The sequence below is a fragment of the Pseudonaja textilis genome, chromosome 1 (genome assembly GCF_049901715.1).
Source record: "Pseudonaja textilis isolate UNSWEBS1 chromosome 1, rPseTex1.2, whole genome shotgun sequence".
Lineage (NCBI taxonomy): Eukaryota > Metazoa > Chordata > Lepidosauria > Squamata > Elapidae > Pseudonaja > Pseudonaja textilis.
The window spans coordinates 274,489,451-274,509,806 of NC_141990.1; the positions used below are offsets into that span (position 1 = coordinate 274,489,451).

The 20,356-nt window shown below is 37.3% G+C and overlaps 1 protein-coding gene across 1 annotated transcript in view; it reads right to left on the reverse strand.

Moving 5' to 3' along the window:
- Positions 1 to 264: 264 nt before the first annotated feature.
- SPRED1 (sprouty related EVH1 domain containing 1) overlaps positions 265 to 20,356 on the reverse strand; it is an 80,288-nt gene continuing 60,196 nt past the window's right edge. The window contains exons 3-6 of the mRNA XM_026710479.2: positions 19,878 to 20,046; positions 17,544 to 17,593; positions 6,152 to 6,310; positions 265 to 2,307 (exon numbers count right to left, since the gene is read on the reverse strand). Coding sequence (XP_026566264.1) covers positions 1,648 to 2,307; positions 6,152 to 6,310; positions 17,544 to 17,593; positions 19,878 to 20,046 — 1,038 coding nt within the window. The 3' untranslated portion in view covers positions 265 to 1,647. The remainder of the gene's footprint in view (positions 2,308 to 6,151; positions 6,311 to 17,543; positions 17,594 to 19,877; positions 20,047 to 20,356) is intronic.

The window sequence follows — 20,356 nt, forward strand, 5'->3', positions numbered from 1 at the left end:
ATACTTATCCATATATTTCTCTTCTTTTCAATGTGAAATAATACTTCAAGATGATCTATGTACACAATGTAGTCAGTTCAAGCAGTTGTATAAAATATAAATGCCCCTTTAAAAAGATATTTTGCAGTGTTATGTACAATTGCTTGGTTTTGATGTCTGGGCTTTAACAAATGTAGATTGTATAGTGGAAGTTAAACTGTATGATGGAACATGATCCTAAGAAAACAAAATCAACATGTGTATTTTTCTGAAGACAGACAGATATTAAAAATTGTGAAATTTTAATTTTAATCCAAAAACATATTAAAGACATATTTTACTCCCTTCTCCACACCCTTTAACCTTTTTGAATGAATGACTGGTTCACTGCTTTAAACTTTTATTAATAAAAATCCTCTATGCTTAATTATGTTATTATGCCATATGATAGATAACATTTAGGAATTACCAGAAATGGCATTTAGAACACACAGCCAAATGTTAAGTTAAATATATTCATTAATATGCTACAACTCAAAGACAAAATAGAATCCATTTTCATTCAACAAGAAATTAACTTGTTTTTTCCTACCTGGACTACAGTTTGTCATATAGCATAAGTTTAACTTGTGGTAGGTCAAATAAAAGTAAAATAATGGAAACATATAAAGAAATAACTGGCACCAAGTTGAAACAAGAGTTATACACATATATTTTAAACAATTTCAAAGTGGTAATTTTCTCTTCCCAAACATCTGTCATCAACATTTTTAGGAGAAAATCCTAAAAGAAAATCTGGCTGTGAGAAAGGGAGGGGTAAAATTTTGCCATTACATTGAAATTAGAGTTATTTATATATAAAAATAAATGTTATGTTCTCATAAGAGCATTAGACAATTATATCTGTGCTTAACAAAACATTGGTCATTCAAGACTACAATAATTAATATTTAAAGGCTTTCAGATTACCAGAATGTACAGAAGAAAATTAATACAAAAATGTAGTTGAAGGGAAATAAGACTGAAAATATTGATTTCTCTATTTGAATAAAAATACTAAGTATTTAAAACTGAGAAATACTATCACGGAATGTGCCTGGAAAACAAGGTCCATAACTGCTGAACTGGAAAGTGGAAGAAAGATTTAACAATTTGTACCGTATATTTTGTTAAATATAAACATTTGTTATTTGTACATAAAACTGTTTCTCAAAACTATTTATAAGTAATTTAGTTGCATTGAAAATCAATTTAATTTTTCATATCTGCCAAGACATTAACTTCCTTTAGTTTTCAATCAGCTTTCCTTAGTGCAGGTTTAGTTAACTGTTCTGCCAAGTTGATTATTTCAAATGTGTGTCCCCACCCCATCACCTATAGCACAAAATGTACAGAGTGCTCAAGTATGGACTGCAGTTTATACTTCTTTCAAAGACCAGTCGGAAGGAAAGGCTTTCAGGTTGCAATAACTCCTTCGCCACTTGTCCTACGTGCTTAAAAAGGAGATTAGGCATGGCTTGCATTGGTCAAATGACACAGTTCTGACACATCTTCCACAAGAGGTCTTTCCTACAGGGTAGGTGTTCCCTTCTGCATGCCAAGTGCTTCCATGAATTAGATACTTCCCAGCAATAAAGACTTGTCAGCCCATTTCTGCACCGGACTGCTTCATCCTGCAGCTTTATGTTTTCCTCCACAGCATCCACAGATTTCGCCACAGTGGTGGCACGCTCTCAGCGGGAGGTAGCAGCACATACATGGTGCAATGAAGGACAGAGTGATGAGGGCGAGCCATCGCAGGCAAAACTTGTCATCACTTGTGTCACAGGAGCAAGGGTCAGAGAAATCGCCTTCAGAGTCTGACATGCAGTGGTAGAGCATGCTCTCGGCACAAAGCATGCAGCTAACTTGGTATATGCATCTTCTAATCGGGTCTGGAGCATCTTGGCACTTCCCCCGGCCATTCTCTTCATGGTTAAACCTCTCTTGACAGTATATGCAGCGAGAGCGTTCGCCGTCCTCTTTCCTTTTTTTGGATTTTTTCAATTTGATAGAAGGAGGCTGTGTTTTGAGTACCACAGAACTCTTAGAATCTTTTAGGGAATTCAGTTTAGGTCCATCTCCAGATGGGTAGAGATAGTCCAATTTTTTATGGTCAGCTTTTGGGCAGTGCAGCGATGAATCTATTTCATCCCTATCCAAGTCATTTTTCCACATATCAGGATGCCGATAGTCTGCATAGCGACGTATTAGAATATCACGAGGGTTTATCCGAACAATTTCTTCTTCGTCCTGAAAAGTGACACTCCTGACTGGTTTCTGGGGTATCTACAAAAGAGAGGACACAGAAGGAAAAAGAGAACCCTTTAATATTACACATAACCATATTGATGATTGAGTGCGTTCCTTCAAACAAGCAAAGTATCAAGTCATAACGCCTGATGTTTCAGGAGAATAATTTTTTTTAACTGCACAATTTATTGAATATATCTGCCATATTTAATGTTTTTTTCAACAGTCCAAATAACGAAGCACTGCAGTGCTGATAATCCTTATATTAAGTTCACATTCACTAACACCCAAAACATTTAAAAATAAAGGACATGTCTAAATATTATAAATTCAAGAAGGTGATTATTCCAAAGCACATTTTTTAAAGTTCATGTCAATCCCCTGAAGGCATCTAAAAATGAGACTGGAATCAAATCAAGCTTTGGATGATATGCAGTTCTAACATTATTTTAAACTGAAGGAGACAGTGGAACCCCCTCAGTGAATATCTGGAAACAGGAATGTAAAAAAGAAGGGTGAATAATATGAAGCTTAATCAAGCCAAGATCTCTGCAGATAATAATTTACATTTATACCTGATGAATTTCATTTCTTTTAAAAGCCCAAATATGCAACTGGCAAGTGTTCCTGGACTTGGCTATTTTTGTTGGAAGAGGAAGCATCATCAATGCCATTTATCAGCTTGGACTCCTTGCCAAATGTAGTCTTATTTAATGAATTTAATTGCATTGGTGACACAAATTCTGGTTACATCCCAGCTGATTTACAGTAATACACTGTATATGAGGCTATCCTTTAAAAAGTGTATAAATTTCAACTATGTACGTGTTTGTGTGTATGTATTTCTGTTGTAATTCTATAGATAACCGATTCATGTCTAGAGCCAATCCATCATATTGGTACTGACAATCTGAAAGTAAGCTTATATACAACACCCAAGATCCTACTTTCCAATCCATCTGTGAAAGTCATCAGGTTGAATGTTGAGCACACAGCAATTGTTGCTCTGATAATCCTGAAATGACCTTTCACTCCACCTATCCAGAAATCCACATGGTTTCTTTCTTGCTTTTTAAGTACTGCTCTGCATTCCAATGATTTTATTATTATATTCAATAATTATTTTATCTGTTGTTTTGAGGATATTAACTCTTTTTTCTGCTATATTCTTTTGAACAGGAACAGGAAATCTGTTCAATAAATAACAGTAAACATAATGTAGTTAGAGACAAATGCAAATTCAGTAACTGTGTGTACACAGCACATTTATTTATTTAAGAAAATGTATGTAGCTGCCCATATGAACTCTCATGAGTCTGGGCAGCTTATAGAGATAAAAAAAAACGATCATAAAAAAACAATAAAAAGCAATACCCACCCTCCCCCAGCAACAACAATCGGTCAATTAACAGTCTAATTAAATATACATATCATTTAGACATAGGCTACCAGAATTTAATAATAAAGGCAGAATCCAGTTTTGTGAGAGTGAAAGCTGCAAATCTGTATTTCGTTTCCACCCACCCTATAGATCTTGTGCATGCTCAATATCTGGGGAATAAAAACTGTCAGTAAAAACTAATTCAGTAAAAGAAATCATTAAATTTTGCTTGAAGTCCACAATTTTGAAGCACACAATTGTCAAACACAAGAGGATTCAGAAGGGTTTTTTTTCCAGTTTGATCTCTTCCTAAATTCGTAGTATTACAATTTCAAACATCTACTGCTAAATTAGGAAGGTTGAAAGAAAGAATGTGGTTTTAAGTGATTCGTGTTGAGCTAAGCCTAGGACGTTCCTTGTGAACATGAACTTTAAATCATGTTACAGAGGTAAGGTTTGGTACAGGTGCATAAGTAAAAGTAACCTTGCAGCTCAGGCCTGAATTATTTCAAAATGCTTTTAGAAGGGAAAAAAACCCTTGATTACTTGAAGTACTTGCTTAATAAATACATTAACACTTGTGGTAGGAACTGTAGCCAGGACCAAAGAAGTTGTTCACTTTGCTGGCATCCAATGGAAATCCACAAAACCGAGACAGAAATAACTTTTCCATAGCCTTCTAAAGGATTGGCTGTTGATGACAGAAGCATCTTTCACTAAGTAAGTTTGCTATAATGTTTTAGTTTATGAGCAAAGATTAAAAAGCAAATAGCAGTCTTCCATCCCTGCCAAAGGCAAAGACAAGATGCTCTATTATAGGGCAGAGCAACCTTATGTTGGAATATTTGAGATTCACTATGACTTACTTGGCTCAAACTAATGAAAATAACTCTTGCCAAATGGTTCAAACTTTCTACATAATGAGCAAGCTAAATTTGGAATTCTTTGGAATCCAAGTCAAGTTCCATTCTCAATTAAAGCAGGGCATGCGAATCAAAATTTTTGTTACAGATGTTTCTGAATTTTAATTACAAAGTAGCTCAGTCATTACTATGGAAAATCAGTGTGCATGGTAACAAAAGGATCGTTTGAGTCATGGATGGAAACTGGCTTACAGTACAATGCTGTTCAGAATCATATAGCCAGCATAATTTTGGACAAACACAACAGGTATTTGTTCAAACATTTATAGAAGTATGATTTTGACCCAAGAACATAGCTTGTCTAGATTTGAATAAACTCAATCAGAAAAAAACAATGTGTGAGATACTTCCAACATGCTTCAGCACAAGCAGACGCAAGAGAAATGAAACACAGTACCAGAGGTGGTATTCAGCAGGTTCTGACCAGTAGTGGAAATTTTGAGTAGTACGAAGAACCGGCAATTACCACCTCTGACTGGCCCTGCCCCCATCTATTCTCTGCCTCTTGAGTCCCAGCTGATCGGCTAGGTCTTCTTTTGTTGCCCTGCACAGGAGAATGGAGCTGGAAAGCAGGTTAGTGGATGGGGCTGAAATGGAGATTTTACAATATCCCTCCCTTGCCAGGCCCACCAAGCCACACCCACAGAACTAGTAGTAAAAATTTTTTGAATCCCACCACTGCACAGTACCACTTTAGAAATATATACTTATTTTAAAGACTTATTTTATAAAGGATTTTTTTGGCACTGGAAAAGATATTTCAGTTTTCTCAGCCTAAAATCAAAGTTTCCATAAAAACTATGAATTTCATGACTTGTTAGTAACTCTAAATGGTTGCTGAGCATGACATTGGTGAGATGACAGGCTGGTTGACGGTAAGATAAACTTGATTGTTTCCTCTTTCAGTCAAATCTGACTCTAGGGGTGGAGCTCATCTCCATTTCTTAGCTGAGGGAGCAAGCTTTGTCTGAAGACACTTCTATGGTCATGTGCCCAGCATGATTACATGCCGAGGTACACAAAATACTGTTACCTTCCCACCTAAGTGGTACCTAGCTATCTACTCACATTTGCATTCTTTTGAATTGTTTAGGTGGGCAGGAGCTGGGGCCAATAATGGGAGCTCACTCTGTCATGTCTTGAACTGTTTGTCCACTTCCCAGCTAACAAGCTCAACGTCTATAACCACTGAGCCATAGCATGTCCACAGTGTGTGTGTGTGTGTGTGTGTGTGTGTGTGTGAAGGAAAAAAGCAATGAATTTCTGTCATAGAACATGGGTAGAAATAGCTTCAGTGCATCAATTAACTATGCAAACCAGAGAAGCGACTTCAAAGCACCTGGTTCTGCTGTTAATCAAGCAACAGTTACTCATTATGGCCAAATCATAGCGAGAATTATGATTTGTTTGAAAGCAGAAAGTTCCAGTCTCTTTCGTGACATTTCACATAATTGCAGGGAAACCTCTATTCCATTATATCTGAACTGGAGAAGTAATATTTGTTGACAAAACTCTGGTAGCCCTTCAGAGGTATCTTTTGACACGTTCAATATACAAGTTTCTTTTCAAGGATTACCTGGTTTGGCTGGTTGTGGAAGTACAATCTTCTGGTGTTCAAATCTTCAAAGACCGAGGGTCTTATGCATAAGGTTTTGTGAGGATCATTGCTTGCTAGAGATTCATGTTGGAAAATCGGATCTTTCATTAGCAAACTTGATGTATTTTCTGGAATTGCCTGGAAAAGATTATATATTAAAATACATAATTAGGGATTTTTTTCCCCTTCGCTTCTCCTATATAAAATTAAATCCACTGCAATGTTGTTTAGAACTTCAGTTAGTAAGCTGCATATGATACTCAAAGTACCCATTTCATACATAATTAAAAATGCATCACAGATACTATTTTAAAATAAATGGAGGTAGCATTAATGAATACACTGGAAGTCCGTTGTCACCCAAAGCAATGAAAGAGGAAGTAAAGAAGAAGGCAGATTAATTTGAGGATATCACTCCTTAAAGGTACTTGCTCAGTGGACATACTTTATCAGAAGTTCAGGGAAGGAAGCAATCATCCAGATCTACAAACATCATGGCCACACAATATGACCATACAATTGTTCTTATATTTGTCACATAGAAAACTGCTCTAGATCTAAATAAGTATTAATCATTTTCCCAATGAGTATTAATCATTTTCCCAATGAGTATTAATCATTTTCCCAATGAGTATTAATCATTTTCCCAATCACTACAACTGTTTTGCTTGACAAATTAAGAATATCAATCAAGAATTTTCCTTGTTCTTGTAGCCGGTAGTGGAATAGAATGATGTAGTTAAGAAGTCTCAATTCTGCAGAACAGAGAGAAGAGATCTATAAGTACAACAAACATTTCCATAACAACTATTGTAACTCTATAAAAAAGTGGGACAAAAGAGAGTTTTAGGAATTTAGGCTACTTTCAGATAAATGCCTTAATCATGCCTTAATATATAAGACATCACCTGGCAAAGTCCATCTTGAAAGAATATTGTATACTAGCCAGCACTTCCATAAAAATGAGACATTTTCAGTTATTATAATAATCTGGAGTAAAGTGTTTATTGTTTGACCAATAGTTTACTATATCCTTTCTATGTTCTGAGAAAACTATTAATTCAAAGCTAATGCTTTGATCAATTCAACCTTGTCCAACATCCATATTACAGAATTGAACCAAACCTTTGCAATGAAATTTTTAGATGTCATAAAACATATTGGGCTCTCTCTCTCTCCCATTCTCTCTCTCCCCCTCCCTCTCTCTTTTTAACACAATCTTCTTTAAAAAGAATATTTGATGTGGAAAATGAATTAGGGAACACCTCCTCCCATAATTCATTTTGAGGTTTCACACAGAAGTGGGATAAAAATGTAATGCATCTAAATAAATAGAACAAACATAATTCATTCCATGGACAGGGAGAATGTAATTTACTTTTGTTAGAACATACATATATACATACTGACAACAGGAAAAAATAATGGAAAGGAAAAAAGTCAACAACATACCCCAAATATATCCAATTCTTGTTATCTTACACAAATATGGTAATGGACATAACAGCACAAAATGTTTTAAAAAAATAAAAGGGGGTAATCAAACATTATACAGATCATGGATATCTTATTTTGTCAATGAAAAATAGAGAAACATGGTTTCCAATTAACGCTTCACAAAAAAAGAAAAGCCACATTCATTTGAAACGGGGGAAGGGACGAGCAGTTTTCTCTCACATTTCCCCCCAAATTTGCTCCAAAACGCATATGAACTTTCAGAATAGAGTTGAAAATGCCAGAATTTTGAGAAAAAATAAAGGAGAAGAACGTTCCATTCAGAAAACAGAAGTCTTGTGATAGGCTGTGAACTCAAATTTTCCAAGGAAAATATCAATAACTGCTACCAAGCCAAGAGATGAAGAAACATAACAAAGGGATTTCTAGGACGCCACAGGTAGGAAAAGTGCCAAGTTTAATACCGAGACCCTGTAAGCCTTAACCACCAAAAACAAAATTATTTGAAAGGGCTTTAGACATGGCATAAAGATTCTTCACTAGATGTACAATGATGAATTTCTGAGACACTTTCAACTCTTTGTCTATTGAAGAATACATGGGTACCAAGGCTATATTTTATAACAGAGCTAGTGATATGACAGCCACTTGTTTAATCAATTATCAAAATGTCTCTATAGCAGTATTTATGTTAACAGAGAAGTTATCAACATAAATTATCTATCAATTTCACCATGGGATGGGCTATTTTGTAGGGTTGTGGAATGCATTGACCAAAGCTGTACAGAAGCCTTTTCCCTATGCTTTGAGTGTGTGTATGCCCAAAAGACACTTCATTTGCAATTGCCACTGAAGTAAAGCTGCACAGATCTGAAAAATAGCTGCCCAGGAAATAAATATTCAAGGAGTGGAACGCTGCTCTATCTGCATTCTGGGAAAAGTTCTTTTTCCCCAGAATGCAGCTGTGGAAGGCTATTCTAACAGAGCTATTAAGATCAGGTAATTGGCATAGACAAAGGCAGACAGCTTTTTCTATCAAAAATTCAATTGCTTTAATCCAAAAAATAATTTCTTTAAGGTCAAAACATTGTTGATTAAAAAAACATCAATACAAGTGAGGCTAAGACACAGTCCTATTTGTGGTGATAGTATCTGTTAATGTCCAGTTGAAGGAAAACTAGCTGCATTTAGGATCTCATTACTAAAGTCAGTAGTTGTGCTCAGAGAGCAACAATTCAGAGAGCATACACAGACATTACTCTACTTACAAACTTTTAATGATACAAACAAATCTGTTCCTAAATCCAATTTAGAAGGACCTGGAAGTTGAGAGAAGGATGCCACATATGAATGTTGTTTGGCCTTGCAAACAAAATGAACTTACAAGCAGCTTCCTGAATGTAACCAGTTGAGCACTGTTTGCGCACTAAAAGACAGATCCAGTTTATAAGCATTGGCCAATGTAAGCATTCCTGAGGTCCTGAGAACATGCAGTATAGTTATCCTATACTGTGGCAACATATTGACCTATATGGCTTTAAGCATCAGGAAGAGCTACAGTAATGTAAAGTGATTTATTTACTCTCCATTTAGGTTACTCTGAATTTGCATGGGTTCATTCCTTAAAAAAAACTTAATAAAACAGTAACAAAACAAAACAAAAAAATTACTCAGAAACATAATTCCAGCAAGAGGCCCAACACAAGTTATTATACTAAAAAAGCCAAAACAAACATTTTATAGTAAAATAAATGAAAAAACCTCGCTGCATTAAGATTCATTATGACCTCTATCTTACTATACACAAACACAGATATACAAATGCCCGATTCTTTTCTACTGCCAAAGCAATTACACACCTGTATTCAATATCCTTCAATTGGAACACTGGCATAAACTACCCATTATCACCTGTAAAGGAAACTTATACCAATTTTTAATGCACAGCAGAAACCTAGTTTGCTCTCAGTTGCTGGTATAATAATTACTGTTCTATGGTTGCTAAGACATACTTTGACTTTTTTCCAAGACTATTAAAACATTTCTGTGTGCACAAGCAAAAGGAAGTTGGATAAAAGTAATAAAATGATTCCAGCTGTAGCAGTCCAGCAGAACTCAAAGCTGGAAGACAGCTGCAGAGAAAATGAAAAACAGATTGGGATTTGCTCTTCTTCAAACCTCCTTGCCACACTTTTCCCAGGATGAAGCTTGGAGGAGAGAACATTGTGCTCTTCTGCAAATCATGTTAAGGCAGTAATTTAAGAAGTGAAATGAAAATAAGGGATAACAGCACTGTACTCGTTTACCTTTTATAGGATCTTCCACATTTTCTGAAAGCATTTTACTCATCAGCCCCCTTCGTTAGAACACATTTTAAAAGATTAAGAACATGAACATCAAATTTGAAATCATCCTCGCTTTATGATTTCACAGACAGCAGCAATTGCTTTCAATACCAACAACGGATTCTCTCCAATTAGTTGCATTCTTTTTGCCCTACATCCTGAATAGCTTCAGAAGCAGCCTATGGTCTAAGAAATATTTTATGTAGCCATTTAAAACAGAACATTTCCCACATAAAGCATATGCTAAAAGCATGAGTGTACCACAGATACAGCAGGTCTTTTTTCAGGATCCAAATGCATACACATTATCAAAGCTGCCACTTTTTGTCTACTTTATTTCCAATGATATTTACTGGACATATTTCATAATGTGGGTTTACTGCAGAAGTGGTATTCAGCAGATTCTGACCAGTTCTGGAGAACCGGTAGCAGAAATTTTGAGTAGTTCAGAGAACTGGCAAATACCACCTCTGACTGGAGATTTTACAGTATCCTTCCCCTGCCACGCCCATCAAGCCACGCCTACAGAACCGGTAGTAAAAATTTTTTGAATCCCACCACTTGTTTACTGTCATGTAAGGATATTCAGAATCATGGCCTAGGGCAGGGGTGTCAAACTCAATTTCATTGAGGGCCGCATCAGAGTTGTGTTCGACCTCAGGGGGCCAGGGTGGGCATGGCCAGTTCACGTCACTCATGTCAAGGACGCCTGTGATGGCCTGAGCACTCTGCCAGCGAAAACAGGCTCACAAGTTCCAAAAATGGAGCTTGGGAGGGATGCCTTCCTGCAATCCTCTGTGAGCAAGCTCCATTTTTGCACCAGAGGCACCAGGGGCCGGTCCTTTGCTGTTTCCAGGTCGGCCTCATGAACCACATCAATGTACCCATGGGCCGGATCTGGCCCCTGGGCCTTGAGTTTGACACTCCTGGCCTAGGGTCTCTGTTGCTGATCAAATCAGTGAGAATCTCTTTAGAAACATGGCCAACTCTATTTTTATGCATAAGTTATCTCTCAATCAAACAGTAATACTTTAAGAGAGCACTCACATCAGATGCTTAAGAAGATTAAGCCAATTCCTTAGGAGAACAAGCAGAATATGATGTCTTGCTGTTTTCTGGCATGCTCAAGAAAGAAAGCTGAAAATAGAAATTCTCCTGTCCCAACCACTAAAAGCCACACATGAAAACAGCCTTTATTTCACAACAGCTGGACAGCATTTTATGATAGGGTTCATAAGTAACTCCCTTATCCAGATGTTCAGAGAGAACAGGGTTGCCTCTCCTGGGAATATGCCTTTAGCAGCACCCCTTTACTGTAGTTATAGAAAGTTTTATACATCACAAACTGAGTTTACACAAATCCTCATATCTTTCTTCCCACAAACATGGACAGTGGGATTCATGAATATGCAATCAAGTAGTTAAGGAGAACAAATTAATTTGTTTTTCTTTTAGGTTAAGGCACATTTTATAGTCAAGTCTTATGAAAAGCTTCACTGAATCACCTCAAATTTATTGGATAAAAAGAGATTAAAAATGCCAGAACAAACTTTTGATTTAAATTCAATTTAATCAAACTATGTATTTAAAATGATTTCTGAGTAAAATCCTACAGAGTATCCATAGACCGATGTACGTTTAAGAAATCACGTGTTGAGGCTTTCAGATACCAGATTCAAATGGTAGAAAGCACTCCTTCCAACCTTAAACCACTCAGCAGATTTTAGCTACATTTTTTTTTAAGTGGGTTTCAAGTGCCGCATGTAAGGCTGCTAGCTGCAGATGTTTGAAACATAGAGAATGTAAAGAAACGAAGAAGAAGCGGTTTCCCAGATTCTCCACTGAGAGAAGATCTGCTTTTAATTTTATTAGCCCTGAAGATCCTATCTATTGGAACATCATTTCTTTAGCAGTATGCTCCTTTGGGAACTTCTGTTCTTGCAAGTGTGACTTGCCAGAAGTAGTTTACAGAGGCCTTGCAATCAGGAAATCCCCATCTCCCTTGGCTTTGTGAACTGGAGGAAATTTTTACACTATGAAGATTATTTGATTATTGTTTGAGGCAGGTTAAAAATCCAACAGTGGTTATCAAAATAGTCTACAATTTACTATTTACCAATCCTAGTATTTTTTTCTTAACACTTTTTTCTAATTTAACTTCCCCCCCTCCAACAATATATGAGCATTCCAAATTGGGATGTCTGACAGTTTTATGTTTTAATTGTATTACCTGGATATTTTAAAATACCGGTAGTCCTCGACTTATAAGAGTTCATTAAGTGACCATTCAAAGTTACAATGGCACTGAAAAATGTGACTTATGACTGTTTTTCACATTTACGGCTGTTGTGGCATCCCCATGGTCACGTGATCAAAATTCAAATGCTTTGGCATCGAACTGATATTTATGACCGCTATAGTGTCCTGGAGTCATGTGATCACCATTTGTGACCTTCTGACAAGCAAATTCAATGGCCAAGTCAGGTTCACTTAACAACTGTGTTACTAATGCAACAACTGCAGAGATTCACTTAACCAACTGTGGCAAGAAAGATGGTGAAATGGGGCAAAATCCACTTAACAAATGCCTCACTTAACAACATAAATTTTGGGTTCAACTGTGGTTGTTGTAAGTCGAGAATTACCTATAACCAATCCAAAACTGATTTTGGTTTTCCAGCTACACATTACTTCAATAGCTCAGTCATTTTCCAATCAACTAAGATTCCTGGTTCTTTATTTAGTTACTTCCAGCTGAATTCTCAGCCAAAAACAAAAATGTCTCTTATCATTCCAAGTTCATAGCCTTCTACTTGGCAGGACTTCATTTCATTCCATTTCTATTACTCTGATTCCAGTTCTTCCTGTGCAACTTCCTGGTCCTTCTTCTGTACTCATAATACCTTCCAAATTAGTGTTATCTATTTCAAGACTCAGACTTCCTTTCTAAAACAAATACTTCAACATTATTAAATTAAAACAAGCTTGATCAATTAGTGCTTCCTTCCAACTCAATGTTTCTGTTTAATACAATGCTTTATCAACATAATTGTAACTTAATGACTTGAAGTATTCCTACTGCTATACAACTTGTTAATTTTAAATATTATTTTGTTTTGTGGTTTTGTTCTGTATATATTCTTTTATTACAATCCAAATCTCTTTGAGCAGTCTCTCAAAAGACTGCTGCATTATATTTCCTTCTACATTTTAGTATCTGCATACGATAACCAAAATATGTATATTTTATTTGAACTCTGGTACAAAGTAATTGATTTTCAGATAACAGATAAGTCATGCTATGCATTTGAATCTACTTATTTGTCAAAGGTTTTCAATATATATATACAGAGAGAAGACATAAGGGTCAGTGGTGGGATTCAAATTGTTTTACCACCGGTTTGGTGGGTGTGGCTTGATGGGCATGGCTTGGTGGGTGTGCTTTGCCTAATGCCGGTGTGTAGCTTTCCCCATACCAACTGAGACCTGCAGCACCAATCAGCTGAGAGGATAAAGAAAAGCGCAGGGGTGGGTGGGAGGACTGATCCTGTGCTTTTCTCTTCTTTTTCCTCTCAGCTGAGGAGGATTTTTTTTCCTCCTCTCAGCTGATCCTCAGCTTTTTTTTTTTTTACTACCAGTCTGAACCAGTAGCATACCATCACTGATAAGGGTGCTCTACTCTTCAAAATATAGACAACCAATTACATTTCCAAATCTGCACTTCTCTTTATATATAAAGCATAGTGGAAAAAACAACATTCTGAGTCTCTAAAAGCTGCAGAAAACATGAACAGTAAAGGCATGATATTATTTAAATGGGTGGTCAAAATATCTGACAGAACTTACACTGTGAGATGTTAAAAAGTAAGCTTCAAGGAGGCCTACAGATTCATCCCTCATTTCCCCTACAACCAGGAAGTAATCACCCAATAATTTTGAAGCAATTAATACTCTAATCCATATTCAGATGTCTATTTTAGAACTAATGAAAAAGTGTGATTGTTGTCTTAACATCTTCCCAGAGCTTTAAAATACATTTTTCTTCCTTATTTTTTTAACACCCCCGCCCCATGGGATGAAGTATATCTATCAATATTTTGTTCCTGAATTTCAGCAGAATATCTGGAAGGCACAAAATAGTTGTGACCTCTGGCTCTTGAGTCAAGGCAATGGAAATTGTAGTCATAAGTTATCTTACCAGGAAGTTAATGTGATTGCTTCTTTATAAAGGTTTGCCCTGCAAGTACATGTGATCTATTGGTGAACTATGAACACACACACACACACACTTTAATCCAGTGGTAATCACACTGGTCCCTATCACCCACTAGTGGAGTTCCAGCTTTCATGGTGGGCAGTAGGGATTTTGTCCCCTACTTTATAAATCACCATTACTGTGGAACCAGCGTGCGGTTAGAGAAAGGTTTACTACTAACAGAGATACAAAAGTGGGCAGTAGGTATAAAAAGATTGACTACCCCTGCTCTAATCTATATTCAGATGTCTATTTTAGAACTAATGAAAAATCAATAAATCCACCAACACTGAAAGCCTGGATTCAAGTGAAAACCATGGAAGAGATTCCATTAGACCAATTTAAAATTTCAAACTAGAATACATTTAAAGGTTCACCACATTGTAAAAAAGAAGTTGAGACTCTAGAAAAAGCAGAGAAGAGCAACCAGGATGATTAGGGGACTGGAGGCTAAAACATACAACGAACGGTTGCAGGAACTGGGCTTGGCGAGTCTAGTAAAAAGAAGGACCAGGGGAGACATGATAGCGGTCTTCCAATATTTGAGAGGCTGCCACAGGGAGGAAGCGGTCAAGCTATTTTCTAAAGCTCCTGTAGGCCAGACAAGGAATAATGGATGGAAACTGAACAAGGAGAGATTTAACCTGGAAATAAGGAGAAACTTTCTAACAGTGAGATCAATCAACCAATGGAACAGCTTGCCCTCGGAAGTTGTGGGAGCACCATCAGTTGAGACTTTCAAGAAGAGATTGGACTGCCATTTGTCAGAAATGGTGTAGGGTCTCCTGCTTGGGTGGGGGGTTGGACTAGATGACCTACAAGGTACCTTCCAACTCTGATTATCTGTTATTTGTGACAATGCAGACATTCACTACCTTTTGCAAAGCTGAAGACTTCTTTTCCTTATCAGATAACTTCACCTCTATAGTTATACTCAGTGAACTGTAAAATCATCTATGTTGGACACACTACTTTGAAAACATGATTTAAAACGTTGACTTGCCTAAAACATGCATTTCCTTTCCAAATATCACCAGTAAGAAAGTTTTAAATTTGGAAATAAGCTTCAGTTTATTACCAAGCTTGCTATGAAAGTTTGTTCTAAGTTACTGGCTTTGTCTTTGTTCTAATAACTGCCAGTTTTTTGCTTACTTAACGTTAGTTGTTTGTTGCCTTTTGGAAGAAGGTTCATTCATCAAAGATTCACTATTTGAGGAGTTTTTTTTTCTCTTGATATCATATATGCAAACAGGAAAGCAGATAAAAAGTTCAGGGTATTTATTAAAAGAAAAGGTTGATCTCCTTTGTTGTGTGTATGTGTGTGTGTGTGTGTGTGTGTGTGTTTGGCCTTGTGACTCATATTCTGTATTTCCAAACCAGAATGACTAGTTTGGGTAAGGAAATGTATCTGCAACTAACAAGGAAACCTCTCTTGACACAAGTCAGGCTCCCTGCCTTACCAAAATTAATCAATGTATTCTAAAAATGGGGAAACAATTACTAAAAAGCACTAGTATCATTTTTATTTATAAGATTTATAGAGCTATTTCACATCCACTTTTTGAATAGTAAAAATGGTGGCTGACAGTAGCCTGGTTTTGAAGGATGCTTACCTATTTAGAAAAAAAAATGCAAAAGTGGATGTATTAACATTCTAGAAATTTTAAAGGGGATGGCAGAAGCAATTCTCTGTGGATATATGCAACTTGCTTTAAAAAACCCAAACATGTCGCAAGATTCCTTTGCTTATTGTGGAAATAAGAGCGAGCTACAGGTGATCCTCAGTGCTTCAGGATCTTGGAGAAATTTTGCATTTTCCAGAATGGTAAGAACATAAAGACAAATTACACTCAATTATCACACTAGTATACATTCAATTCATACAATAAAAGTAGAAGGAAGAGACGGCCCTCAGTGGTAGCAGGTGTCAGCAGTAAATCTAATCTCTCCAAATATGTTAAATGCTTTCTCAGGAATTGGTTGCTCAACAGAAAGCTACACAGACATAACTTAGCTGGATTCTTTTCTTTACAGCAGGAAACAATATAGTTGTATACACAAAGATTTGCCCACTACAGGTTTCGTATGGGTCACTGCTCCAAGGTTTAAATTATAGAGCTTTTCCAACCCATGTTTCCCAGTCAGATTCTCTTGATGGTTTTGGAAAGGTTGGTTGTTTTCCTTAATGAAATCCATAAACTTTATTCCTGTACATTCCTAATTTTTAATCAAATTCTGGCAAGTTTTTAAAAAAACCAAGAGTTTAATGTTGCGTTTGCTCTCAGATAATCCTGACTATTGGTAGTATCATTTCAGAATGAAGTTGGGACACAAGTATATGGAAATTTTTTTAAAAAGCTTTTCTGAATACAGGGAGTCCTCAACTTACAACAGTTTATTTAATGACTGTTCAAAGTTACAACGGCTTTGAAAAAAGTGACTTTTGACCATTTTTCACAATTTTTCACAGCTGCATTATCCCCACAGTCAGGTGAATTACAGCCGGATGCTTGACAACTGGTTCATATTTCTGACGGTTGCAGCGTCCAGGGGTCATGTGATCATCTTTTGCGACCTTCTGACAAGCAAAGTCAATGGGCAAGCCATATTCACTTAACAATGGTGTTACTAATTTAACAAGTGCGGTGATTCACTTAACAAAAGTGGCAAGAAAAGTCTTAAAATGTGGGGGAAACCCACTTAACAAATTTATCACTTAGCAACATAAATTCTGGGCTTCATTGTGATCATAAATTGAGGATTACCTGTATTCAGAACAAGTACATTAGGAAGCTTAGGCTGAACCAGGCACAGCTTTTACAATGTTGTTTCTGTAAATTCCTGACTGACAGCAATCTGCTTTGATAGGAGGGCACCCAGCAGATATTTAGAAGCAGAAACCCAGCTGCTTTGGGGCTAAACCCTAATACTGAAAACACAACATCTGGCCATCTGGCCTTGTTAAATCCTGTATTTCTCCTGCATCCATAACCATATGTTACTACTAACACAGTTTCAGCATCATTTTCTGTCAATGAATCATTTCTTTTCAGGGATTAGAAAAGTTAATAATTAGCTTGTAGAGCCTGCCACTCGTGTGTCTGTAAAACCATGCTGATTCATTAACAGCTTTCCTTGGGACAGGTAATAGTTGTGCAGTCCTAAGAGTAAGAGATGTTTACTAGCCTTTCTCAAGGCAAGACTCTCCCAAAACTAGCTACCCACGGATAAAAATGAATGTAAGCATGTCTTTTAGATTAAGGGTTATTGTAATTTCAGCCAACGTAATTAACATAATGGACTGGGAAACACTTACTGGAAAGCCATCTGCAGGCACTTCGATTTCATCATGTGAGGTCAAACAACCTATGGTGAAAGACACAAACATACAATTTTAACCTGCTTTTATTTGTTTTCCAGAGTTTCTCACTAAGCATAGTACAACGATGTTATAAAGAACAATATTTATATCATCACAATACAGAATACAATAAAACACATGATGTGAGGAAACACTTTAGACAGTGACCTATTTTGTTCCCATATCCCTTTCCTGCTAGAAAACAGGAATACATCTATTTTAATACACTGATTTTGAATGGTGATTGCTCTGTTCCCAGAAGTCCCAATTTGAGGCCAAGGGACAGTACGCACATTACAAAGTTTGAAACAAGGACCAAAACAGATCAGATGCTTACAAACTCGTAAGCAAACTGGTATGTTTACAAACTGGTTCTCATGTAGAATATGGACATTGCTCTATTTGGAAGAAGGGGCTGGTGAGAACTAAGTACTTTTGAAGTGAAGTAAAGCTTTGGCGACTACAGAAAGTTGCAAAGCTTTTTTTCTTTTCCAAATAAGATCTGGATTTTATTACCGTTAAACACAGTGCTCTTTTTTTATTAAAGACTTAAGTTAGCATTTTCTTTTGCATATGTATGCATATACACTGCTCAAAAAAAATGAAGGGAACACAAAAATAAGACATCCTAAATCTGAATGAATGAAATATTCTTATTAAATACTTTGTTCATTACATAGTTGAATGTGCTGGCAACAAAATCACACAAAAATTATCAGTGGAAATCAAATTTAGCAACCCATGGAGGTCTGGATTTGGAGTTACACTCAAAATTAAAGTGGAAAAAAATACTACAGGCTGATCCAACTTTGATGTAATGTCCTTAAGTCAAAATGAGGCTCAGTAGTGTGTGTGGCCTCCACGTGCCTGTATGACCTCCCTACAACGCCTGGGCATGCTCCTGATGAGGTGGCGGATGGTCTCCTGAGGATCTCCTCCCACACCTGGACTAAAGCATCCCCCAACTCCTGAACAGTCTGTGGTGCAACATGGCGTTGGTGGATGGAGCGAGACATGATGTCCCAGATATGCTCAATTGGATTCAGGTCTGGGGAACGGGCGAGCCAGTTCATAGCATCAATGCCTTCATCTTGCAGGAACTGCTGACACACTCCAGCCACATGAGGTCTAGCCTTGTCGTGCATTAGGAGGAACCCAGGGCCAACTGCATCAGCATATGGTCTCACAAAGGGTCTGAGGATCTCATCTCGGTACCTAATGGCAGTCAGGCTACCTCTGGAGAGCACATGGAGAGCTGTGCGGCCCCCTAAAGAAATGCCACCACACACCGTTACTGACCCACTGCCAAACTGGTCATGCTGGAGGATGTTGCTGGCAGCAGAACGTTCTCCATGGCATCTCCAGACCCTGTCACGTCTGTCACATCTGCTCAGTGTGAACCTGCTTTCATCTGTGAAGAGCACAGGGCGCCAGTGGCAAATTTGCCAATCTTGGTGTTCTCTGGCAAATGCCAAACATCCTGTACTATGTTGGGCTGTAAGCACAACCCCCACCTGTAGATGTCGGGCCCTCATACCAGTGTCATGGAGTCTGTTTCTGACCATTTGAGCAGCCACATACACATTTGTGGCCCGCTGGAGGTCATTTTGCAGGGCTCTGGCATTGCTCCTCCTGTCCCTCCTTGCACAAAGGCGGAGGTAGCGGTCCTGATGCTGGGTTGTTGCCGGCCTCCTCCACATCTCCTAATGTACTGGCTTGTCTCCTGGTAACGCCCCCATGCTCTGGACACTATGCTGATAGACACAGCAAACCTTCTTGCCACAGCTCGCATTGATGTGCCATCCTGGATGAGCTGCACTACCTGAGCCACTTGTGTGGGTTGCAGACTCCATCTCATGCTACCACTAGAGTGAAAGCACCACCACCATTCAAAAGTGACCAAACCATCATCCAGAAAGCATAGAAACTGAGAAGTGGTCTATGGTCACCACCTGCAGAACCACTCCTTTATTGGGGATGTCTTGCTAACTGCCTATGCTTTCCACCTGTTATCTATTCCATTTGCACAATAGCATGTGAAATTGATTGTCAATCAGTGTTGCTACCTAAGTGGACAGTTTGATTTCACAGAAGTGTGATTGATTTGGAGTTACATTGTTTAAGTGTTCCCTTTATTTTTTTGAGCAGTGTATATCAGTGATACATTTTGGCTTTCATTCTTTAAAAGTGGCAGTAAATGGGTTAGTCAGAGCAGATGAAATGAACAACTAAAAAGAAAAAAGGGAGGTGTAAGCTTTTTAAACAAAACAATCCCTGAATAATGCATACCTTGAGATATATCTTCAACAGCCCTACGAATTCCTCTATCAAATGCTCTTGCATCAGCGGGACTTTGAAATGTGAGGCCAAATTTTTTTTCATCAATCTTCCAGTGGTGGAAAGTTGGCGTAACCTTATTGTAAATAAGCTCCTTCTTTAACATACACTCCAAAACCACCTGAAAAGAAACCAAGTTAAAAGAGGAGGTTACTATAAAGGACTTGTCTGTGTTTGTATATTTAAACAATTTTTGTATTATCAAACCTTTTCTCAAAAATAAAAATAAAAATGAAACAAGTCACAGCATAAAGGACCTAATTACTAAACGATACAATGTAAATATAACCAAAGCTGTAAAAGCTAGCCCCAAGTACCCATCAGTTTAATAACCTATTCCACATATCCCAAAAATTAATTAATGTGAAATCAAAAGCAGAAACAGAAACATTTACACAAATAAAAAGGAAGCTGTATAAATGGCAACCATT